General features: G+C 42.0%; 1 protein-coding gene across 3 annotated transcripts in view; it reads right to left on the reverse strand.

The window, feature by feature from the left end:
• The window catches only part of SLC4A10 (solute carrier family 4 member 10), a 337291-nt gene that overhangs the window by 205422 nt on the left and 105446 nt on the right, over window positions 1-26423 (reverse strand). For all 3 annotated transcript variants that reach the window (XM_033945953.1, XM_033945952.1, XM_033945954.1), the window contains exons 4-6: window positions 22338-22476; window positions 17482-17642; window positions 5557-5745 (exon numbers count right to left, since the gene is read on the reverse strand). In XM_033945953.1, coding sequence (XP_033801844.1) covers window positions 5557-5745; window positions 17482-17642; window positions 22338-22476 — 489 coding nt within the window. The remainder of the gene's footprint in view (window positions 1-5556; window positions 5746-17481; window positions 17643-22337; window positions 22477-26423) is intronic.

Raw genomic sequence — 26423 nt, forward strand, 5'->3', positions numbered from 1 at the left:
ATATGGATTTGCACACACATCCAGGGAAGGGGGGAGGGGGGTCTATCTCTTTTGGTTTGGTTTTATTCTTTGATTGAATGTATGGGAAGAGAGGGGGGTTTATTCTTTCTGTATTGTTATTGGTTGATTATAAGTGCTTGTTCTGACTATTAATGTATGTATAATGTTCTGCACTTTTTATTAGTCTTGAAAACTTAATAAAGATTTTTAAAAAACAAAAACATTTTCTCTGCGTACATTGTGCTTTTAAAATTTTGTGGTTACCATTATGTATTAATAAGATTATATTGTGTGTATATGAAAAATGGATGGAAGAAATTGCATTACAATTATGGAGGTGGAGTCAGGGGCAGAGCTTGGGCGGGTCTGGTGTGAAGTTTGGGCAAGTCTGGGGTGGAGTTTGGGTAGGCCTGGGGTGGAGTTTGGGCGGGGGTACTCGGTTAGTATTTGCTAGGCTTAGGGCAGTGGTCTCAAACTCGTGGTCCGGGGGCCACATGCAGCCCGCTAGGTACTATTTTGAGGCCCTCGGTATTTTTATCATAATCACAAAAGTAAAATAAAAGTTTCTTGATGAAATGTCTCTTTAGCTATAAATGACAATATTATTATTAAGACTTAGACAAAAGTTAAGATTTATAAACTATAAAGAATTTTACCTCATGCAAAATGTCATTTATTTAATAAGACATTAACTATTTTTTCTGAGGCCCTCCAAGTACCTACAAATCCAAAATATGGCCCTGCAAATGGTTTGAGTTTGATACCACTGGCTTAAGGGGTACTTGGCTTGAAGTTGAGAAACTCTGATCTAGATAAGTTATGGTGTTCACATTTTGCAGTGATTTATTTTTTGTCTTATGATTTTGAAAGTGTATTGGTGTGTGGCTTTATTTATCATTAACCACTACTACTATGGCATATGCGGCGCTGTACATTTAACATGTAATAGATGGCCCCTGTTCGGAAGAGGTTACAATCTATTTTGGACAGACAGACAGCCTCGAAAAAGTGGACTTTTAGTTTGGATTTGAATACTGCTAGCAAAGAGCTAGATGTAATGACTCAGGCAGTTTGTTCCTTGCATAAAGCTCAGCAAGATAGAAGGAATGGAGTCTGGAGTTGGCAGTGAAGGAGAAGGGCAGAAATAGGAGGGACATCGTAGCAGCATAACTCATCTGAAATCAGATGAATCTCTGGTGGATCACTGGATACAGAAGAACAAGGGGTGGATTTATAATCTAGGATCTGAGAAGCCAACAGATCTTAATGCTAAAATTGAATGGTGCCATTTTTTCTGAGCCTCCAAGTAGCCACGTTATATGCCACATGATCAGTTTATTTTTCAACAGGACCAGGAGCCACAATGAACAGGAGTGAGGGGACTGCACCTCTGCCCCCTGCTGGATAATTAGGGAGAAAGGTAGGCTTGGTAGAGCCTACCTAGAAATTTGGAAGGTGTGGGGAGATGGGGGGGGCATTTCAGGGTGGGGAGGGGGAGTGGCTTGTGGCTGTAGGCTGGGGAGAAAGATGAGGGAGATGGAAAATGTAATCAGGAGCTTGGAGGAGGGAGGAGGGTTTCTCAAAATTTTGAAAAAAAAGTTTCTACAGGTCCTGGCATGATATTCAGGCAGGGCCTGCTTCAGCTAAGCAGGTAAATTTAGGACAGCTTTGAGCTTTTAAATATCAGCCTCTAAATTATTTCAAATGAATTGTGCTGATAAAGTATATCATGATTGATTTTATTGGGTTTTTATGTGTTTTTACCACGTTTGTATCATTCTGGATTCGCTATTACTCTATATGTGATTTGCTAAGTAAGAAAATTGCATTTTTACATTTTATTTATTTTTTTTAAATTTATACCCCACTTACCACTAAGTAGTGTACAATAAAATGACATACATACATATTTAAAGACCAAAAACAAGGAAACAAAAATCCACAGAAAAAATTAAACAGAGAAGAAGTGGGGAAGGAACTGTACACATCAACCAGAGATAAAGTAAAGTTTCTTTAATATAAGCAAACTGTAAAAAAATGCAAATGTTCTATGTTTTGAAATAGTGTGTCAAAACCAATCTATCAGGACCTTAGGCCCCTCCTACTGCATCCCAAGATGCAATGGGAGGGGGAAGGCCCGTCATTCTGAGCACATGGCCCTATAGGCAGGAGGGAGTGGGCTTCCTTCCTGCCAATTTGTCATCTGAAGGTATGGGAGTTGTCGGGGGATGTGGGGAGATGTTGCGTGGATATGGGAAGATGTCTGGAGATGTAGGGAGATGGGTGGATGGGGGGAGATGTCGGGGGATGGGGAGATGTCTGAGGCTGTCCTATTTGGGTGGTGGAAGGAGGTTGTGACTACTGGGGGAGTAAGGGAGAGTCATGCCTTGACCCTACAGTGGTCTTCTTGTCAGTTTGGGCAATTTTGGGAAACTTAGACCTGTTTTACATTCATCTAAGTCCTGGCGTGTAAGTTTCAAGTTTATTTAAAATTTCTTATACCGCCTAATCAAACCTTCAAGGCGGTGTACAAAAATACCAAAACAGTGTACCAAATAGAGTCAGAGTGTAGTCAAAAGACAAATTTTTAAAAACATTGATGAACAGGAATGAAGGGGAAGAAGGGTGGAACTACAATTGATAGAAAGAGAAAGAACATTTAAGGAAAAGAACAAAAGGAAGGGAGACTGGAGTTAAAAACCTTTCCAATCTGGTTTGTCCTTAAAAGGGCAGTTTAAGTAACAAAGACATCAAGGAATAAAAATGTCTTTAACTTCACCTTAAAATTGGCAAGACTTGTTATTTCACGTAAGTGATTTTGAATACTATTCCAGAGCAAGGGGGCACTAACGGAAAAAATTGTAGCCCTCATTGTACTGATATACTTCAACAAGGGAATAGTTAGAGGGTTGTGAGCTGTGGATCTTAAAGTCCTAGATTGATTATATGGAATAAGTAGGTTGTTAATAAATTCAGGTTGATTATTTGCTCTGGTTTTAAAAGTAAGTAAAAGGATTTTGTAAGTGATCCTATATTCTATTGGAAGCCAATGAGCTTTCTGTAAGAGGGGAGTGACATGATCATACTTCAATTATTGTTTCAGGATGTCCAGGTTGAAGCCTGACTAATAACCGCACCTCCCAACATGCCCTTTTGAGCTCTAAATGCACAGCAGATTAGAAATGCTGATGAACATCCAGAAAGTTGGTTTTGATTATCAGCAATTGGACGTCCCTGCTATTAGGATGTCCAAGTGCCAACTTGAGCCATTTTTTGGACATTTCAAAGTTTTGATTATGAGCCTCATAGGCTCTGAAACATCTCAAGACTCTCTTCCCTCAGGTGTTCCACAAGGATCCATACTTTCCTTTACCCTTTTTAATATTTACTTATCTCCATTGCTAACTATCCTTCAAACATAAGATTTAACAGCATATGCTTATACTGATGATATTCAAATTCTTACACTTATAGATCCTCTGATAAAATGCAAATTAAGAAAATCAATAATAAATTAAAATATTTATCCACTTGGCTTCTTGATATTAAGCTAATTCTTAATCCAACCAAATCTAAAATAATGCTTTTTGGTATAAATTGTAATATAACATTCTCATCTCCTATTTTATTAAATGATATACCAGTCCGTCAAGTTTATACTACCCGAGTCTAAGATGTCATTCTGGATACCACACTATCTTACTCAACTCAAATTTCCTCAGTTGTAAGAAGTTTTGGGTTTTTTTTAACTATGTTTAATACGCTCTATTCACCCATTTTTAGATCTCTCGGCAATCAATGTTCTTGTTCATGCATTAGTTATTAGTCATTTGGATTATTGTAAAGGTATGTGCATTAAAGATCTTAAAAGACTTCAACTTATCCAAAATACTGCAATTAAATTAATTACTGAGCTTAGAAAATTTGATCATGTTACTCCCCTTCTAAAGTCATCAGTTTTTAAAATTCATTCTGTTGATCTTCCTTTATATCTCAGTAAATATTTGACATCTTATACTCCCCCACACACTTTAAGATCCATTAATCAAAATCATCAAATAATTCCCACATTTAGATAAATTTTTTGGGATACTATACATGGTTCTATTTTTCTGAACAAGGGACAGAACTCTGGAATGCCCTTCCTGATCATCTCAGACTGCAGGCTTCATTAAATCTTTTTTGTTCACCGACGTATACAGTATGGTTAAAACTTATCATGGCAATATTGTGTTGTGGTTAACCTTTGAGACCTTCTTTTTGTGTATTCCCTCCCCGCTTTTCTATCTCATATTGTAGTTCTTCCCTTTTTCCCTTACTTCCGGTCTCTTCACATTTAATTTTTAGTTTTATATTAATTTATGTTTAATTACTTTATTGTAAGCCACTTAGGGCTCCTTTTACAATTAGCGCGTGCTATAGCGCACGCTACCCGAAAAACTACCACCTGATCAAGAGGAGGCGGTAGCAGCTAGCGCGCACGGCATTTTAGCACGTGCTAAGCGCACGCTTAATCCACTAGCGTGCCTTTGTAAAAGGAGCCCTTAGACTTTTTTAGATAGACAAGTTATCAAATGTTAATAAAACTTGGAGACCATTCCACAATTAGGAACCCATAAGCGAAAAAGCATAATTTCTGGCCACAGAGTGACATATATTTCCCAAGTGAGGACCCACTGCCTTCTCATTATTCAATCGTAACGACCTCTTTGAGCTATAAGATTGCACAATCTTTATATAATACTGAGGAGTAGTGCCATACAGATTCTGAATCATCAGACTTAAAACCTTGAACTGGATTCAATATGTCACTGGCAACCAGTACAATTGTTTTAAAATTGGCTGCACATGATCAAATTTACTTAAGCCCCCAATCACTCAAGCTGCTGCATTCTCTACTGCTTGCAATGCAGTTTATCTGGTCTTTGATACCCCCAGTTAAAGGGCATTACAAAAATCTACTCATCAGGACCAGATATTGCACTTCCATCCTAAAATCATAAGGCTTCAAGATAGGCTTTAATTTCACAATCAAATAATAAAAATGAGATTGCACCACTTTACTTACATGGTCTTGAAAGGACAACCTGGTCTCAATCATCAACCCCCATAGTTTTTATCACTGACTTCATAGCAATTGGAGAATCATGCACAACTGCTATCAAGCCTAACAAAACAATCATACTCCTCCCAATCATCAAAATATCAGCAATAGTTTATTATCAGACATCCGGTTCCTGACACAATCCATACCTTGTGTCATCTTCACAGTGCAATCTTCACCTTTACCAATCGGGATGAAAATTGCACAGCATCTGCATACATACTTCGTACAACACTCAACTTCTGTTTAAATACTGCTCCCAAAGGTGTCATGTAGATGGGCAGAAAGTGATTTTTTCCCCTGGTTTTTCTGTCTTCACCCCATGTTATCAAACCAGAAAGTATATCTCTGCGCAAAGTCACTTTGCCACTTTAACTCTGAATGCAACTTTCAATCAACAGAACTGAAGCCATAGTGCAGGAGCAGGATGAAACACACAAGTATCTGCTTACCGGTTTTGTCCATGGAATGCGGTTCAGACTGTTTCTTTCCAATATCAGCAAATGATCTTACTATTGGAATCCTATTGCTCAGTTTTTTCTGATTTTGATGGTGGTGTTGTTTGAGTAAAGCTTCATGTACTCTGTGGCGAATATCTTCACTGAGCTGCCCAGAGGCTACTTGCTGATCTAAAATCATATCTGTTCAAAAACAAATAAGTAAATAGTACATTATTTGTATGATTACAAATGCATATTGTCTTTTGGTTATAACAAACAACATCTGTTTTTGTTAAGGCCTCAAGTATTATAGTTGCCAATGATTTAGAAAAAATAAATAGACAGGTTTTGCTGTGGAAATAACTCTGTTAGGGAACCTGTAGAAATAGGTGCTAATGCTCTTTCTGGAGCTACACTCAGAAACACAGAAACATGATGGCAGATAAAGGCCAACTGGCCCATTCAGTCTGTCCATCTGCAGCATCAACTATCTCCTACTCTCCCTAAGAGATGCCAAGTGCCTATCCAATGCTTTCTTGAATTCCGACACAGTCTTTGTCTCCACCACCTCTACCAGGAGACTATTTCGTTCGATTACTCCTGAGCCCATCACCTCTTAACTTCATCTTAAGCCCTCTCATTCTGGAGCTTCCTTTTAAATGAAAGAGACTTGCCTCATGCACATTTATGCCACATAAGAACTTAAACAGCTCTATCATATCTCCCTTTTCCCGTATTTTCTCCTAAGAATACGTATTGAGATCTTTAAGTCTGTCCCTATACACCTTATAATGAAGACCAATGATCATTTTAGTAGCTTTCCTCTGAGCCAACTCCATCCTGTTTATATGTTTCTGAAGGTGCGGTCTCCAGAATTGTATACAATATTCTAAATGAGGTTAGAAAATTGATACAGTGGCATCAATACCTCCTTTTTCCTACCGGCCGTACCTCTTCCTATGTATTCTTGTAAATATTCTGTCTAGATCATTTCAGGGCAGTGTGCCTAGTCTTTCAATCATACAGCTCCCACTATTTTCTGCCTTACTATATGAAGCACAATTTCTGCCCTGACTGGCCATAGACTGTATAAATACCAATGTACTACCATCATTTCATCAGGGATTGCCATACAAGCACATCCCCTGCTGATACACTACCACTTCTCTCATAAAAGCACATTCCCCTCCTTAATCATTGATTCCTTTTCCTGATGCCTTCATCCCCCATTCCATCAAAGTTTGGGGTAGGCACTTCCGTCCTTCTGTTTTTCTGGCAATGGCCCCCTTTTATAGAAGAGGGGGACTACCCCGGGTCTTTTACATCATCCATATCACTGCAAGCATGTGACAAAACAACTTCACATTTGACCTCTGTTATTCTTGATTTGGTTAAAAAATACTGCTGTGTGCTCTATCAGACTAGAAACCCTGCTGTGACTTGACCCCCTATCTTCCCTAAATTTGGGTGGGTGGGGTGAGAGAGAGCAGTTGGAGATGCAGGCAAAATAGAGATCATGCACTTGCAAACTCCCCTCTATTTGCTCCCAGTCTCCACCCTTGACACAACCTTGTAGACCTCATTTCTAACTGCAGCTACCCTTCTCCCTGTATACTCTCAGCTACCTCCCATTTTCTTATTCCTGTTCTAACCTGCTTAGACCTACCTATGACCCAGTGCCTTCTTTGCTACCTGCCTCCCTTCCCTCTCCCCCGCTGCCATGAAACACTATCCCCAACTAAGTGCCAGGCCACCACTCGTTTGTGTTTCTGACTTCCCTTTTCAACAAGGTCAGTTTCTTTTCTCAAAACAAACATATTCCAATCCTTAAAAAGTATTAATAAAAATAATTTTTTCTACTTTTGTTATTTAGGTACTTTTCTAATTAGGTTGGTCTAAATCTGTTCTACTTTTTCTATTGGTCTTTTCCATTTCCATTTCCAGCCTTTCCATTTTTATCTCTCTTCTCTTTTCTTGTTGTTCTTCCCTTTCTTCTCAGTATCTATCTGGCACTGATCTTTTCATTTTTATGTTCCTTTTCTCACTTTTATGTTCTCTTCTTCTATACCCATCCATATATGATTTATACCCCTCATTCTCTCTTTCTCACCCTTTAGGCTAGTTCCTTTTCACCTCATCTACCTACCGGTTATTCTCATGCCCTTCCTATCCCCTCTCTAGCAATTCTTTTGCTCCCTCTTTTCTCCTTCCCCAGTCTCCCATCCCATCCTTCATTTCTATTCTTTACACTCATCTACCCTCCACTTCCTCTTATCCCATCACCAACCCCTGTCCATCCATCTTATTTACTTCCCTTGGCTCCAGCCCATTTCATCTTTTATCTTCTATCTCATCTTCTATTGCATCTCCTTCACAATCTTTTAAAATCTATTCCTACCCCTATTCACCTCCTTCAGAGACCTATCTCCTTCCTTTTTCATATCCTTCCACAGCACTCCCATCACTTTTCAATATATATCATTGGATCTCCTGACCTCAGATTATTTACACCCATGCCACAAACTCTCCCATACTTCATCCCTTTTCTGCAATAAAGTAGACACCCTGGAATGTGTGAATAACATGAAGAAAGACCTAGCAAAGCTTAAAGAATGGTCTGAAATTTGGCAGCTAAAATTTAATGCTAAGAAAAGCAGGATCATGCATTTGGGCTGCAAAAACCTGAAGGAACGGTACAGTTTAGGGGATGAAGAACTTATGTGCACGATTGAAGAGCAGGACTTGGGTGTGATTGTATATGATGATCTTAAGGTGGCCAAACAGGTTGAAAAGGTTATGGCAAAAGCTAGAAGAATGCTAGGGTGCCTAGGAAGAGGTATGGCTAGTAGAAAAAAGGAGGTATTGATGCCCCTGTATAAGATTCTGGTGAGACCTCATTTAGAATACTGTATACAATTCTGGAGACCGCACCTTCAAAAAGATATAAAAAGAATGGAGTCAGTCCAGAGAGGAAGGCTACTAAAATGGAGCGTGGTCTTTATCATAAGGCGCATGGAGAAAGACTTAAAGATCTCAATACGTATACTTTGGAGGAAAGATGGGAGAGGAGAGATACGATAGAGATGTTTTAATCAAAAAGCTACAAAAAAATGTTACCAGCAGTGGGTTATACCTTAAAGATCAACATTCATAAAAAACGGGTGGAGATAAAGCCTCAAGGTACCTTGTTTCCAGATGTTACCCCAACGTAAAGACCCAGGAAACATCTGCACCAGTGTGAGCAAAGATGGATCTTCTTTCAGAATACACTTTGGCCAGCTGGTCTAAACCAAAAAATTGAGTGGTGTTCCTTTTATTAATTTTTCAGCTTTTGAATAAATATTTTTGTTTGACATCTCTAACAACTGTGTTAATTTTCCTTTTAGTGACGTCGTTACCGGAAATGACATCACCGGATTGATTCCAGTTTCAGCTATTTCTTGTCTTGCAGTTTTCCTGTGCCATTGTACACACAGTTCTTCAGAAATTTGTGCAAATCCCTGAAGAAACCTGAAAGGGGTGAAACAGGATCCTGTTGGAGATTTTTTGCTCTCTCACCAACTTTTTGGAGTAGCGGTCTGTGCAGGTTCTTATAACGCTGATGAAAAGAGAAAAATACCAGCGCTTCAACACAGCTGTTGCAGTTACCCTGTGGCAATTGAGCTAAGTATTAATATTTCTAACTTTGAAATGTGCACAGTAGTGGGGTTTTCCTTATTAGATCTTCACATTGTGTGGGGGTGAGTTTTTTGCCAATGACAAAAACAGCGCCAGCTACAAAATCATCAGTGACTGCTGTGTGATCTATATATCTTGAGGCTTTTTCCATCACCCATTTTTTATGAATGTTGATCATTAAGGTATAACCCACTGCTGGTGAGTAACATTTTTTGTAGCTTTTTGATTTAAGTGTTACTACTTTGTGGTTTTTGAGAGATGTTTAAATACCTACATGGCATAAACGTGCATGAGTAGTCTCTTTCATTTGAAAGGAAGCTCTGGAATGAGAGGGCATAGGATAAAGTTATAAGGTGATAGGCTCAGGAATAATCTAAGGAAATACTTTTTTACAGAAAGAGTGGTAGATGCATGGAACAGTTTCCCAGAAGAAGTGGTGGAGACAAGGGTGGTAGATGCATGGAACAGTCTCCCAGAAGAAGTGATGGAGACAGAGACTGTGTCTGAATTCAAGAAAGTGTAGAATGGGATCTCTTAGAGAGAGGAAGAGATAGTGGATGGGCAGACTGGGTGGGCCATATTCCAGCTTCCATGTCCCATCCATCATTCCCATTCTGCCTCCGTCCACCTTTCTAGCCTAGTATCAGCTCCCTCCCTCCCCTCTTCATAGCCTGACATCTCCCTTTTTCTTAAACTCCACCCCATTGTATTTTCCTGTCCCTTCTCTCTTCTCTCCTCCACGCCCCTTACCTGTAACCCATTATTTTTCTTCTCTCTCTTCCTTCCCTCTCATTGTCCAGCATATCTCCCTGGATACAACACCTACCTTTTTCTCCTCTCACCCCTCTCTTCTACTCCCACGCCCAACATCCCTCCTCGCACTTCTCCTCTCTCTATCTCCCTTGCACTGAGTCCAACATCTTCTATTTCTTCCCCCTCCTCCATATTGCAGCCTTCTCCTCTGCCATGTCCAACATTTTTTCCTATATCATCCTTTCCCCCATGTAGCATCTCTCTATCCCTCCCCCTCTATTCCATGTCCAACATGTCTCTCTCTGTCTTTCCTCTCCATCCTACCCTCATGTCCAAAAATTTTCCCTCTTTCTTTCTGCTATATCTAACATTTTCCCCCTCTCTTTCTCCCCACCCCACCCCCATGTCCAGCAATTGCAACAATTAACCCTTTTTCCCTTTCACCCATCTGGTTCCAGTATTTCTCTGGAAGATCCCCAGTTTGGATTATCCCCTTGTCTACCTTAACAAGTATCTCTCTTCAAAAGGGTTGCTAGCAACAACAGTGATTCTTGTACACTGTCTGTGACTAACCCATAAGCCATGCATTTGCTGACTCCTTCCCTCTCTGACCCTACTTTCTGTTTCAGCCTAGGTGGAATGCAACAGAGGGAATCCATTCTGGTCAGATGCTGGAAGTGTATGGAAATTGTTGCCACTGCTACCAATCCTTTGAAAAGAGATACTAGTTAAGACAGGGAAGGAAACATAGATGGCAGATAAAGGCCAAATGGCCCATCCAGTCTGCCCATACGCAATAACCATTATTTCTTCCTCTCTCTAAGAGATACCATGTGCCTATGCCAGGCTTTCTTGAATTCAGACACAGTCTCTATTTCCACCACCTCTTCCATAGAAACATGATGGCAGATAAAGGCCAAATGGCCCATCCTGTCTGCAGGAGCCTGTCATAACCATGGAATCCAACGTCAGCCTTTTGGGGTGGGCAATCCTAAAACCTTTGGGGATAGAGAGGTCTTGAGCTAGAGGGGAAAGTGGCTGCTCTGCCAGCCTGGAAGTAGCCTTGTATCCTGATGCTCCTGAGCCACTAGAATAATGTTGCTTATGGAGTGATTTGCAAGCAGTGTTATTCTTTCATCATGGGATTCAGCAACCTGTGAGAAACAAAAACCACAGGTTGCTGAATCTGATAGTATAGCAATGTGCAGTAAAGGATTGCCTTTCACCATACCTTATATGAGAAATAAGATGCCTCAACTAAAATAATTAGAATCATTTGTTACTCAAATTAGAAACTCAGAGACTACAGTATATGAAATATTTCACAAGTGCAGCTGAAAAAAGGTATTAATAACCTACATCCATTGGCAAAAAAAATCTCATTCACCAGAAACTACAGAAAGTTTAGCTGTCACAAATTCAAAATGTATCAACCAAGAAATCCTTCTTCAGTTAATGTATGGCAGAGAGCAATGGCACAATGAATTACTACTTTCAATTTACTACACAAACCTATTTGATCATTTCTTTTTTAGACAAAAAAACTTTAAGCACTATTTTAATATACAAATAGGATCTAATTTCAGAGGTACAAAATATACAGCAGCTCATATTTTGAACATTGGCTTCTTTCTTTCTGTGTCCTTGCTCCTACAGGATTCTTCAGTGAAGCTAAATATATATATACTAGTTTTTTAGAGCGTTACATTAACGGGTGCTAGAATTACCTCCCCCCTGTCCAGCAGCACCCCTTACCTGATCCCCCCTGTCTAGTAGTACCTCTTCTCCCTGCCAGGGAAGACTCAAAAGAGGAGCTCCGCCCCCTTCCAGCAGTCTTGCTGAAGATTTTGATGCAGGCACGGGGTGGTCTGTTGGCGGGCCGGGCTGCTGTGTTCTTGGCCGAGGAACCTTTCCTGCGGGGACAGTGGGCGCCTCGTCTCTGGCCAGCGAGCTCATTATGCACATCTTCTTCTCTGGTTGCGGGCCTCAGCCACCTGTTTGCGCCGGCGCGAGCACCTCTTCTACCCAGCGCAAGCGCCTCTTCCACCCTGCATTCTTGTGCCGCCGCGGCCGACATCCGACTCTGGCCGCCGCGGTCGACATCCGTCTCGGGGGGGGGGGAGGAAGAGAGAGAGCGCAGAGGCGGGTGACAGCAAAGTTACTGGAAGGGAGGGAATGCAGGCAGGGATCGTGCGAATAGCCACCGCTGTGTCTTTCAACAGGACAGACCGTAAGCCGCGCATGCACACTTCCTATGTGTCGCTACAGCTCACGGAAAACCGGCGCACACATAGGAAGTACGCATGTGCGGCCTAGCGTTTTATTATATTAGATAGATAGATAGATAGATAGATCAGAAATTCCAGGACAGCACTGCAAGGAAACATCAAACTCATTATCTACTGATTTTGTTGATAAATTTATAGGAACCTAGTTATCTAGGACAGAAGAAAAACAGATTGTTCTAAGAGCCAGAACTCTGGTACAGCTATAGCAGATGGCAACATGTTTATGCTGGCTTGAGATATTGCCAGCATTTAAGACTTCCACACCTGTTTCCTACTGAATGTTCCTCTCTGTCAATGGATGGGTAAATTTTTATTCCTGATTGCCACATTAGGGACTTGATTTAACGATTGACGGGACAAAAGATTCCCTCCCTGCTGAGAACTGAGTTGGAGATATGCCCCTAGATTTTCAGAGATAAAAGGAGAGGAGTCCTTCCAGAGTTACTTGTGCATGTCTGAACAGGGTACATCATTTCCTCCAAAAATGACACGTGATGGCTGGAAGTGACTTGATTTCTTTACTGCAGGTTGAGAGCTATATTAATTTTGCCACTACAGGTTAGATGTGGTGCTTAGGCTATAATTTGTCTACTTCTACCCTACAGGTGTTAATGAATTATAGAAACTGTTTTCAAAATTTACACATTACAAAGACTCGCATGAGACAATGTTTGAGGAGCCAGCATTACAAACTGCCATGATTGTTTTGAATATGAAAGGTAAGAGTCAATTGCTAAGGGGATAATTCTATAAGTAGTCTTTCCCTTATAGGAACTCTGATGATGTGCAATGAAAGTCTATTCTTTAACTGCATATGGGTGCCCAATTTCTGGTACAGAATACTAGCCTAACCTAGTTCGAGTCCTAGCGACTTGATGAAATACAGATCTAAAAAGAAATTGTTTTTGTGATAGTCCGGCAAGGTCCTCCAGCATCATCCCCATGGTTGTTTTCAACGTATCCAGCCATCTGGTTGCAGGTTGCCCTCTTCACCTGGCTCTGTCAATCTTCCCAAACACGATGTCCTTCTCCAATGATCTTTCTCTTCTGACAGTGTGACCAAAATAAGACAGTCATAGCTTCATCATTTGGGCTTTGAGTGACATAGCTGGTTTGATCTCTTCCAGAATCAATTTGTTAATTCTTCTGGCAGTCCATGGCATACATAAAATCCTTCTCTAGCACCAAAGCTCAAATGAGTCAATCTTCTTTCTGTCTTGTTTCCATAGTATCCAGCTTTCGCATCTGTAATTGACCACTAGGAAAATGAGTGTGTGAGCAAGTCTGGTCTTCGTTTGGAGTATTTCCTTGCCTTTGAATACTTTGTAGAGAGCCTTCATTGAAAAGTGACCAAATTCTATTTTGCAGAGTATTTCTTCCCTGCTAGTTGTTTTTGGTTTACAAAAGAGCCCAGAAGATTGAAATCCTTTACAACTTAAATTACCTTCAAGCTCAAAATCTTCATCATTTTCTAAGTTCATGATCTTCATCATGTTTATATTCAGTTCTAATCCCATGTTAGGACTTTACTTTGACTTTTCTCAGCAGATACAGCATATCTTCTTTGCTGCTGGTGATGAGTGTTGTATCATCTACATAGCGCAGGTTGTTTATATTTCAGCCTATCCTAGTATTGATTTATTTACATGAGCATGCCTTCTACTTATACATGTAGCTTACAGAACAATGTAATTTACATGTGTCTTTGCCACTTTTAGATGCTGCAGTTCCATAAGATCTATGGCTGTTGTAACTGTGGATGCAAAGATTTTAGGAGAGTGTAGCGTAGTGGTTAGAGCTACAGCTTCCACATCCTGAGGTTGTGGGTTCAAACCCTGTGCTGTTCCTTGCGACCCTAGGCAATTCATTTAATCCTCCACTGCCCCAGGTATATTAGATAGATTGTGAGTACCTAATTTGTAAGCCATTTTGAGCTCCTTTGGGAGGATGGGCAAAAAAAAAAAATCAAATAAATAACATAAATTCCACTCATGTGGATACCCTCCCTTGCATTTACACACTATGAATTTATGTGCATAGGGGGAAGTTATCAGGACATGCTAGTGCTTTAAATCATGTTAGCTACTCTAACATTTATTTTATTTAAAATATTTATAATTTGCTTAATAAACTATGCGGCTCACAATATCACATTCATCATATCATTAGACAAAACCACATTCATCAGACTTTACAAAGCAGCTTGTCTTGCTCTAACACAATAATGTTAAGTCACCACAGGTTATATAGTAATGAGATGCAAAACATATAAATGCATGTAAAGCATGTAAATTATTTAATGCAACTTGCAGTGAATACCAGATGTATACTGCAAGTCATGTTTTGGCCCTAAAATTATGGTACAATAACCCTCAGGTAAAAGCAAGATTGGGTTATTTTCCTGCCTGGGAGACCTGGGCCACCAAGCTATGGCCAAAGTTTCCAGGTCTTCTCTTAAAGGGGCAATATCTATAGAAATAGTTCCTCGCATGGGCCACTTTACATCAAGTAAGAGCAGATAGCTTAGCTGGTTTTAAGAAGGGTTTGGACAATTACCTGGAGGAAACGTCCATAGTCTGTTATTGAGAAAGTCATGGGACAAACCACTGCTTGCCCTGGATCAGTAGCATGGAATGTTGATACTCTTTGGGTTTTGGCCTAGTACTAGTGACCTGGATTGGCCACCGTGAGAACAGGCTACTGGGCTTGATGGTCTCACCTTTGGTCTCACCCAGTAAGGCTATTCTTATGTTCATAAGTTCCACTAGCCCCAAATACTGCCCCAAATACAATCTCCCCTTGTGCCCCCCCCCCCTCCTTCCAACTCCAAAGGGTTGTTTCTCAAAATTCAGAATAACCTCCAACTCTTACATTTTCCATGACTGTCCATTACCCATACCTTCAAATATCAATAGTGGTCTCAGAAGTAGACAGGAGCAATCCTTAGTTGCTCCTGCTGTACCAAAACTGGGATACAATATATCACAGGTGATCCCATAGCAGTAGTCTCATGTACTACTGCTAGAAATCAACTGTCCATTAAAAGACTGCAGTCATAGGAGTCAATATTCAGAGCAATTTAAGCGGGCAGGAAGCTCTCCTGTCCATTTAAATCGCTTCTGGCCACCTAAGAGGGAATATTAAATGGCACTTAACCAGAAAGTTAAAAACAAAAAATGTATCTAACAAGACTGCAGTAAAATAACAGGTCAAAGAACAAAAGCAAAAACTGCTGTGATGGTGTACAGCACGCCAAGTCTTTATTGAACAAACATAAAAATAAAATCATAAAACAGTTTGGATCCAAAAGGACAGATAAGGCCGGACCTGATATGGTCCGTGTTTTGAAGAAACACTCCTTCCTCAGGGGTCCTAATCTGTAATGTATCAATGCAAGAAAACCTGATGAATAACAATTGGGTAAAAACAGTGAATTGCTGAACAACCGTAAGGGCTCCTATATGGTGCAGGATAAAAAATGAGAAAGTGCCACTAAATATCCCCGTAGACCACCCAATAAAAAGTGGGCAGGTCAGGGGCAGCAATGGGGGCAGTAATAAGGAGGAGCCCAAGGTTATGCAGATGCTGGCATATTCAGTGCCAGCACCGCATAGTGAATTTGCCAGATTTGAAACAGCTCAACAGCTGTCCTAAATCTGGCCACTTCGCTATGGGAGTGCCGTCACGGAACATCGGGTTGGCACCTATATAACAATTTTTATAAAAACAACCCCCCACCCACCCCCACCCCCGCAGATCTCTGGAATCTCCATCCCACCCTACCACATGAAGAACCAAGTCCCCTCTCCCTTACATCCCCCCCCCCTTTATTTTCCATTTTGGATTCCTGCCACCAGGGAACTGGAGTGAGGGGACCACACTCCTGCCCCCAAAGACCACCAAATACCCAGATAGGTCCAGGCGGGGCCTACCTGATTATCAGAGAGTAGAGGGCAGGGGTTTGATCAGAAGGGTAAGAGAGGGAGAACTTGGCACTTCACGGGGGAGTGGGAAGGGTGTTCCAGAGGTCCGTAGGGTGGATTGGGAAGGATTTTTCGTAAAAATATAGTTATGCAGTCCTAGCTTAATATTCAGCTGGGGTCACATCACTCACTTATGTGGGCACAGCTAAATATCAGCTAGGTTTGCACAAGATCCAGCAGCTTGCCTGCTCACAACTAGCCCCTAATATTCAGTGCCAGTGGCTCTGAATATTGGGGGCTAATTCAGCCAGCAACAGTGAGCATTTACACAATTGCTGACCGCCACTGACTGAATATCGGAGGTTCTAAGCATGATTCTATAATGGGTGTCTAACTTTTATAGAATCACACTTAGTGCTGCACTAGTGGGTGCTGTTTTTTAACGTGACATATATAGAATCGGTCCCTACTTTCCTACATATAGATATGCTTACATTACAAACATATGGAACCCCAAAATTCTTTCCCAGATGCATTTTTATAAATTTAGATGCATTTTTATAAATTAAACAGTTTATAAATATATTGTCAAATTCAAAGTTCACCATTAAGAATAATTTTCAATATTTTTTCCATTTTAAACATAAAGGGGCTGATTCTATAAATGGCACCTAAATGAGACGGCACCTAGAAAAATGGCATTGGCCGCATGTCTATCACACTGAGGCACTATTTACAGAATCACGGCTACCAATGCCTGAGTAAAAACCAGTCGGCTGAAATGTAGGCAAGGTTCAGGCACCTAATCTCCTCTTCTATTAAACTGTGCTAGCAGTTTCTACCGCGGGGAGCCTCGCTGAATGGCCCGCGCTGCTCCCAACACTCATAGAGTTCCTATGAGGGCCATTCAGTGTGGCTCTCTGTGCTAAAAACTGCTAGCGGGGTAAGTTTTTGAGGGGGTAAGTTTTTGAAGAATTGCACTTAGAGGTGCCTAAGTTACGCTCCCACCATAGAAACGACCACTTAGCCATCAGGTGCCTATAAAGCGCCAGCTATAGGCACCTATCTTTTATAGAATCAGATAGGCGCCTATCACCCAATTAAATTTTTTTATGCAATTATTGAGACTATTAAGGGTATTTTGCCAATTAAGTTAAGCATCTAAGAGGCCCCTAACTATATGCGCCCTTTATAGAATCAGCCCTGAAATACTCAAAACAGAAGGCAATATTCATAATCTTTGCTTAAAATTTCATATGATGACCTCTACACTTTTAAAAACTGAAATATGATACCTGCAATTTCTTCTAAGGTATTTGCTCGCATGTCTAATAGGACTGTCCCATTTAGAATACAACTTCTCAGCTCAAACAAACTGTGCAGTGATAATGTTGCCACATAAGGTTTGCTCCATCTCTCTCCACCATCTTCCACATCTTCTTCAAACTTCAACCATCTAAGCAAACAAACACATAAAGGCAGATTTTAGAAAAATGTTGCTGAAATAAAAAAAAGAAATACAACAAAACAAAAAGAATTCAGGTGATACCTTTTTTATTGGACTAACTAGAGTATGGTTAGATTAGCTTTTGAAGGTAATTCTTCTTCAGATCAGAGCTATCAATATATAGGATTAAAACATCAAGGGCTAGATTCACTAAGCAAACTGATCGTGTACCGCTCGGTTTGCGCTCACTTTCCTACTACGGCTCAATTCACTTCCTCCAGAACACATCCACCCCTGATCCGTTCTGTGCATGCAAATGAGTAAAAAGGCATGTAAATTTCTTAAGGCATCGATTCATGGAACTATTTCGACCAAACTGACTAGCCTTTCCGATCCACAAAATTTCGACTGCTGAGGACCAGTCGCTTTACATCCTCACCAACTATTCCTACCTAGCAACTGCCGCGTGCATATTAAGAACCCCATTAAAAATATATATCTACCCCACAAAAAATCCAAAATATATCTAAACTTTAAATATGTCAACTTTCATGTTCATAAGTGTTATAAATTTTTTTTTTTTAAATGCGCATAGTGAGCACAGGATTGAATCTCAGATTTGTAATGTGCATGGCGAGAAAATCACGGATTAAGCCCCCCCCCCCCCCGTGCTCTCCTTGCACATTGTACATTTCATATATCAATGCCTAAGGCCTGGCCAGGCAGACGCGTCGCTGGACCCAGAGGAGCAGGAGGGACCAATCACCTCAACTGTTCCCAACTTGGAGGTAGGGGGCGCCAGCCCGGGGGTTGATGGGCCTACGGAGAAGGAGGGACCGAGCACCCCTCCTGCTCCCAACTTGGATGTCTGTGGGGTGCCAGGCTCGGCCCGGCCGAGGGGTTGGTAGGCCTACAGAGCAGGAGGGACCAAACACCTCTCCTGCTCCCAATTTTTAACAGGAGGGATGTCTGGCCGGGCCGGGCCGGTCGGGGGGGGAGGGTGAGTTGAGCCTGATTTGGGGGGTTGGAACAGCATCGGGAGGGGAAGCTGTGTTTGGGGGGCACACATTTTTTGGACAAGCCTGCCTGTCTTTTATTTATTTATTTTTTTTATGGGGCAGATATTTTGCGTGTGTAACACACACAAAATATCTGTGCCATGGAAAAAAATAAATAAAAAAAGACAGGCAGACCTGTCAAAAAAACAGCAGTCGAGTTTGTCAGTAGTAAAATCCAATTCAAAATAGCCAAGCAATTGTTAGTGAATCAATCGCTTGGCTATTTTGCATGGGGTTTTACTAATTTACATGGGAGAATCGGGATCGGATCGCTACACTGGTTAGTGAATCTGGTCAGAGGGAAATCGGGTTGGAAAGGGCTCACAAACCAATTGGTACACGATCGGTTTGCCTAGTGCAGGGGTGTCCAATGTCGGTCCTCGAGGGCCGCAATCCAGTCGGGTTTTCAGGATTTCCCCAATGAATATGCATGAGATCTATTTGCATGCACTGCTTTCAATGCATATTCATTGGGAAAATCCTGAAAACCCGACTGGATTGCGGCCCTCGAGGACCGACATTGGACACCCCTGGCCTAGTGAATCTAGCCCTATATATGGTGTTTTGTGCTGCATGTGCAAATTTGAGAACGCACCCAATTTTCACATGCAACTTAATTGAACAACAAGCTTGGCACTCTAGAAATCAATTATTAGTGCTAATTGGATTTAATTAAGTTACACAGGTAAATTTAGGTGTGGTATCTACACCTAAATTTTATGTGCAAGTCCAAAATAGGACGAATAGGGGTGTTTCTAGAATTTATACATGTACTTGTAGAATAAGGGGGAGCCACACCTAATTTACCCCCTCTTTTACAAACCTGTGCTAGTGGTTACTGCGTGTCAAAAGCCACAAAGCTCTTCAAATCCCTATGAGCTTTGGGGCAGTTACTGCAACGGCAGCTGTTAGCATGGCTTTGTAAAAGGGGGGGAGATATAAGAATTTGCATCTCATTTCAGTTGGGTCAAATAGACACTCCTAAACTTTGGCATGATTCTCAGGCATAAGAACTACTCTATAAACCGTTTATAGAATAACGCTTAATGGGGGTTTTTTCAGAGTCAATATTTTATGTGCCATATATAAAATTTATCCCTATGGGGTTTTTTTTAGCAGATTTCATTATGGTTAATTATGTATGTTATTGCTGTAATCCCTTTAGGTTTTTAAGTGGAGTAAAAAAAAATTTAAATAAATTATACCTGGTCCTGAAAACCTGACACAGAAATTGTTTTCAAGGGTGATGATGCAAAGGAACTGAAAGAAATCTCTTTGAAACTGGGAGATGTACTAAGCCAAATATACAAGATAAGAGTGATACATCACCTGGACCAAATAGTATACATTCCAGGGTACTAAAAGAACTCAAACATGAAATTGCTGATCTACTGCTAGTGATCTGTAACCTGTCACTAAAATCATCTGTAGTACTTGAAGATTATGTTATGCCAATTTTTAAAAAGGGTTCCAGGAGAGATCTAGGAAATTACAGACCAGTAAGCCTGACTTCAATGCCAAAAAAAATAGTGGAAACAATTATAAAAAATAAAATTATGCAACACGTAGACAAATATGGTTTAATAGGACAGAGTCCGCATGGGTTCAGCCAAGGGAGGCCTTGCCTCACCAATTTTTTTCATTTCTTTGAAGGAGTGAATGAACAAGTAGATAAAGGTGACTGGGTTTCACCGGAAGTTACATCAGAAAGAAAGACTCAGCCAGAGGAAGGTCCAGTAGCAGGCCTGTGACCTTGGGCTAGATTCACTAAGTCCACCTTATCTTTCCGGTCCGAGTCCGATCCATGTCCGGGCTACCTATTCACAATGTGTCCTTATGCTAATTATGCCGATCGGAGGCACGCTGACCACGCGGAACGCAGAAGAGTGATCCTGATGCATGCGCAGACCATCTTCTTTGCTTGTAGATGGTCTCTGCATGCGCTTGCCTCCATAGCAACTTTTCTTTTTAAACTGAACTTTTCTTGCTGCCCCATCAGTGCTCTCCTTGCTGCCCTGACTTCAGTGCGAGCATGGTTTTAACCCGTGAGTTTAAAGCGGGGCTGTACTGCTTTAAACCTGTGAGTTAAAGCCCTCTACTGAGCAGCCGCTAACATTTTCTGGGCTAGATCTCATGCTTTCCAGGCTGTCCAGAGCTGAGGATGTTGTGCAGAGAGTGCTGACGACACCTGTGGATTTTTGGGACCAGGGAATCAAACGTGTCCATCCCCCTCCCCCTTCCCGGCTGCTATTTCTGCTGCTGCTGTCTCCAGCCACGCTCGTCACCCGGTGATGTTACTCCCTATACACAGGAGCAGGCAGCATCCCACGGGTAGCCGTGTCCACTGTGCTTGGTGGTTGCTTTGGGGGAAGTAAATTTCACGGCTGCAGAGCAGGGAACCAGTGAGCAGGGCGGTATGTGAAGTGATTTCAGGATTGCAGAATAGTTGGCAAGGACGTAAGCGACTGGTCCTCACCAGTCGCTTCTTTTCTGATCGGCCAGCCTAATCGGAGTTCCTTACTTTTTTTTGTGAATCATTGCCTTCCCTACTTTTGGATGTTCTGCCCCTCATTTGCATGCGTGGATCAGAATCGGATTGGGAGGCAGGTTAGTGAATCGGGTCTGGGTCGCTACGTGGTCGGGACTTGATCGGTGGGCTTTGTGAATCTAGCCCATTGCCTCTTCTTCGATAAAGCTTCTAAGAGGCTGGTAGGCCTGGGGCGGGAGGCACAAAGAGGCCGACCCAGTAAAGGAGTCAGTTTGTTTGTTTGATTTTTGCCGTTTGACCTGCAATCGCAAAGAAGGGGCTGTTGGACTTGCAATAAGGAGGGAGGAGGGCAGGCTGCCGGATCCACAGTCGCGAGGGGGGCTGCTGGTTGGGAGGAAGCTGACTCATGGCAATCATCCTTTACTGTGGGAATAAAGCCCTTTACCACTCCTGTGGGGTGGTGAAAAACCTTGTTCCCAAACCCGCAGCAAATAGCTGAAATTTTCTCTTTTCCTGCGGGTTTGCCGCAGCTTACTGCAGGAAACAGTCATCATATCATTCTCTAATAAGGAGCCGTGATAGTGAGTCCTGATACAGCAAATATGGTGTAGTACATAGGAATTGAATGGGCTGCCTTGCATTTGCTGCAGTAGCTTTGTAAAAGGAGCCCTTTGATAAATTATTAGCTAGCTATGTATTATTAGCTAGCTAAATATATATATATATTTTCTCAGTGGAGGAAGGTAATCTGGTCCAGGGATCTGTATTAGGCCCATTGATTTTTAACATACATACATATATATATGTATGTATGTTAAAAATGTGTATATGTTAAAAATCAATGGGCTTAAAACAGATCCCTGGACCAGATTACCTTCCTCCACTGAGAAAATTGGCCAATTAACCCTATTCTCCTTTTTCTTTTAACCAGTTCCCAGCCTACAATAGGACACGGCATCCTATCCCATGGCTTTTTAACTTCCTCAGGAGTTTTTCATGAAGTACTCTGTCAGGGATATGCTTGAAAATTGCTTCAGATTGCAAAGCATAACCCCCAGTGCTCAATAATGTCATGGATTTTATAGTCAACTTTTCCAATAATAAGTTTCTTACACTGCATAAGATGTAGTAAAAACAGAGATTTGTTAAATGTCATACCTAGCAGTTTCTCTCCACTCAACATCTTCTCCCTCGCGTAAGCAAATCTCATCCAACTCCGTAAAAAGATCATGGGGAATGTGCTCCTCGTCATCATCCTCTGTCCCAAGAATGAATTGAACCCTCTGGGATGGAGTGTCTGTATTCAGCACAAAAGCAGAAACAACAACACAGAAAACCTGAATGATCTGGAACAAAATGCAGTAACCAAGAAAAGAGAATATAACTGGCAAATGGAAATAGAAGTCTGACTTTGCCTTTATACTGTTTCTGTCAAGAGTATAGTCTGGGAGGGGGGCACTGTCCCACCCCAGATGAGCTGTCTGTCCAGCATCTCACCTCCTTCCACAAAGCTGGAAACCTTTATCACTTCCCCACCCTGCAGGCTTTCAATCTTCGAGCTACCAGCAGTGTGTCAGCTAAACACACTGCCTTTAGCAGCCCTGGAAGCTTTCCCTCTGCTTCAATTTCCTGTCCCCACATAAGCAGGATGCCACAGAGAAAGAAAGTTTCCACTCTTATTTGCTATCACTGTCAGCCATTTTGTCTCCCTAAATGACTGCATTTCTACATCAAGAACCTGTGTATTTCTAAGGTCCACACTGGGGGGAGGGGAGTGCCGGGTAAAGAGGGAGGAAGATCTGGGCTTTGGAGAAGGAGAGTAGTGGTATCAGGCCTAGGGATGCAGGACAGGGAATGTGTGCTCTCTTCTTGCTAAATAAAGTGAATGTGAGAGGGGGAATAATGAGAAAAATTTCCCATTGTTGGTTAATGTTCAGTTTTACAAAAGGTAGACAGATAGATATAGATAACATATAAAATCTACAGTATATATCCTTACTGTTTTGATATACTGGCTTGTTATTCAGTTCATTTTTCTTTTTTTTTTTTTTAAATAACCATGAAATTATTGAATGATATTTATGTTACCTGTATAGATAATAGTGGAATATGTGGAATATCTTTTGTTCTTTCATTGGTATGACACTGTTTTTGATTAAAAATCAATAAATAATTTAAAAAAAATAATAATCATAATGAATATGTATGAGATATATGAATACTAATGTGCCACAACCCATTACCCCCCCTTCCCCTCCCCAAATGAAACAGTCAAGCCCATGGTTTCTGTTCAGGGAAAGTAAAATTTCTGTACCATGATGAAACTTTTTCAGAAAAATACCAAAAGAAAATGCAGAGTAGTAAGGGATGTGCATTCATTTCACATAGCATAAGGGTTTGCCTATACATAACCACAGAGATGGAGCATCACATCTTGTATATATCTATCTGTTGTGAATAGCATATTATTTTGTATTCCTAGAAAATCTAGCACATTTCACAGTTCAGTAAAGACCAATGTATGCAGTTAATAGTTATTTCACAGCTGTCCATTTGGAGAATGGCAGACATCTTCAGTGCATTACAAGGTTAGACAACAGTAGTATAATATAATTGATTTTTAATGACATGTGGAGCCTCATTTTGCATCAACTGTAGAGATTAGATGCGAGATCCAAGTTAATTAGTTAGTTCTGATGGTATGCTAGAAAAGGATCTGTTGACATACAGCCTTTCCAAAATACCTACATGTGCAGTGAGAGCAGCCTTTGTGCAAAAATACAAGACTTGGGATTTTCCATATATTTATTTATTTATTTATTTATAAAATTTCTCAAAACGGTTCACAAGGGGTTACATACATAAAATGTTAAAAATCTATACAAAATAAGAAGATAAAATAGAAATATTCAGTATAGCATGAATTCAGTATAGTACAAGTCAATTGCTCAGAAAAATACATTAACAAATAGCCGAGTCTTCAACATTTTCCTAAAAGAATTCCTCTCTCCACATTTTCGAATTTGGCCAACGAGGCCATTCCATAGCTTAACACCTGCACATGTAAAAGTCACAGAGGGGCATAATCAAAAAAAACGTCTAAGTCTCCTTTTGGCCTAAGTCCTTAAATGTTCAAAGCAGAAGCAGGGAAAGTGTCCATAACCAAAACAAATGTCCTTGTTTTGATTATGGCCTGCCTCTACTAAACGCCCAGATCACCACTACGTCTACAAGTACACCCCCACGACGTCTACACTTTTTGCCCATAATGAACCAAACAAATGCCTAAGCCCCAAACGTCCAACAGAAGGGCTTTTAGGTGAAGAAGAACCCAGTCCATGTGCCTAAGGCCCCGCCCACAGGAGGGGCCTAAAGCTCCTGGGCCTATTCTGATTGGCCCAGGCGCCTCAGGCCCCACCTGTGGGTGGGGTTTCTGTTGCCTGGGCCAATCCAGCCCCATTCTGGACCCGGCTGGCCTGCCGGACGGGCGGGCTTGGCACCCGTCCGTCTGACCAACTTACAGGTACGGGGAAGGGGTGGGGTTGGGGGGGTCGTGGGGTCAGCCGGGGGAGTCGCAGGTTGGCATGGGGTGCTGATTGGGGGTTCTGGGGGCGGTCATTGGGGGAAGAGGGGTTGTGTCGAGGGCAGGAGGGCCTGGGATCCCTCCTGCCCATATTGTAGTGGGTGGGTGGGGGGTAGTGGGTCACCGGGGTCAGGAGGGCTTGGGCTCCCTCCTGGCCCAATCCAGTAGGGGGTCACCGGGGCCAAGAGAGCTTGGGCTCTCTCCTGGCCCGTTCCTTTCAGAGGGGGGGGTCTCCGGGGCCAGGAGAGCTTGGGCTCTCTCCTGGCCCATTCCTTTCGGAGGGGGGGTCGCCGGGGCCAGGAGAGCTTGGGCTCCCTCCTGGCCTGCTCGTACTCAGCGGGGGGGGGGGTAAGATCGCCGGGGCAAGAGGGCTTGAGCTCCCTCTTGCTCCAATATCGTCGGGGCGGGGTCGCGGTTGGACGGGGCAAGAGGGCTTGAGCTCCCTCTTGCCCCGATATTGTCGGGGGGGGTCACGTTTCGACGGGACAAAAGGGCTTGGGCTCTCTCTTGCCCTGATGTTGTATATGTGTGGGGGGGTGATGCATCGCGGCAGGAGAGATGCCTCATCTCCCCTACCACAATGCCATCACTCCTCTACCCGAGCTGCCGCAACCCGCGGCAGGAGAGATAGGGCATCTCTCCTGCCGCGGGTCGCGGCAGTTAGGGTAGAGGAGTGATGGCATCGCGGTAGGGGAGATGAGGCATCTCTCCTGCCGCGATGCATCACCCCCCCACTTAGACCTGGTTTGACTTCGTCTAAGTCAAAAAGCTCTAAGTGCCGACTAGGCAACCTGTAAATGTTTTGGTTATACCAGTTGTACGCCTAGGTGTAGATCACCCCACCTCCCGCCCACTGCCCGCCCTTTCCCTCCTCTAAACACACCTCTTTTCTCTCTGTGCGTCTAGAGGCAGAGGAAAAGCCTAAGCTGTTTTTAGATACATCTAAAAACCAGCTTTGGTTATGGGTACTTGGACGATCAGGCTTTTTGATCGTCCAAGTAGCTATTTAGGACACTTTTTAGACATTTTTTTATTATTATTATGAACCCCATAGCATCCGTATCTACATGTTTAGGATTGGCCTTTGTTTTCAACAATACAGCACCTGCAGAAAGCAGGGACCTATGTGGTTGATAACAAGATATCATATTCTTAAAAATTTCAGGCATCGTACTATATAAGAATCGATGACATAACATGATTGCCTTGTACTGAATTCAAAACGCAACTGGCAACCAATGCAGTTGTTGAAGATATGGAGTAATATGCTCATATCTTGATGTTCCAGTTATCAACCTAGCTGTGGCATTCTGGACCACCTGCAATGAGGTGAAGGTGACAGCATTTACAAGGAAGTGGCGATTTCACCACTTCCACATGCAGCAGCATTTCACAAACCTACACATCACCAATTTAGCAGTAAAACTGCATTTTTAACTTGGTTTATGGTGGAGGTAGAAATAAACAACATGGAATTAAATAGAGCGACACCCTTCACCCTCGTGTAATGCCCTGGCCAAAACAAGAATTTTTTAAAAGCTATGCATGCCTTGGAGCAGGTGAAATCCCAGGGTAGGAATTTTCTCCCATATACATGTATTTACTTTGTAAAATGAGGAATGAGGATTTTAGTCCAGACCAAGCAACGCCCAAAATACATC

The sequence above is a fragment of the Geotrypetes seraphini genome, chromosome 5, assembly GCF_902459505.1.
Source record: "Geotrypetes seraphini chromosome 5, aGeoSer1.1, whole genome shotgun sequence".
In the NCBI taxonomy this organism is placed as follows: domain Eukaryota; kingdom Metazoa; phylum Chordata; class Amphibia; order Gymnophiona; family Dermophiidae; genus Geotrypetes; species Geotrypetes seraphini.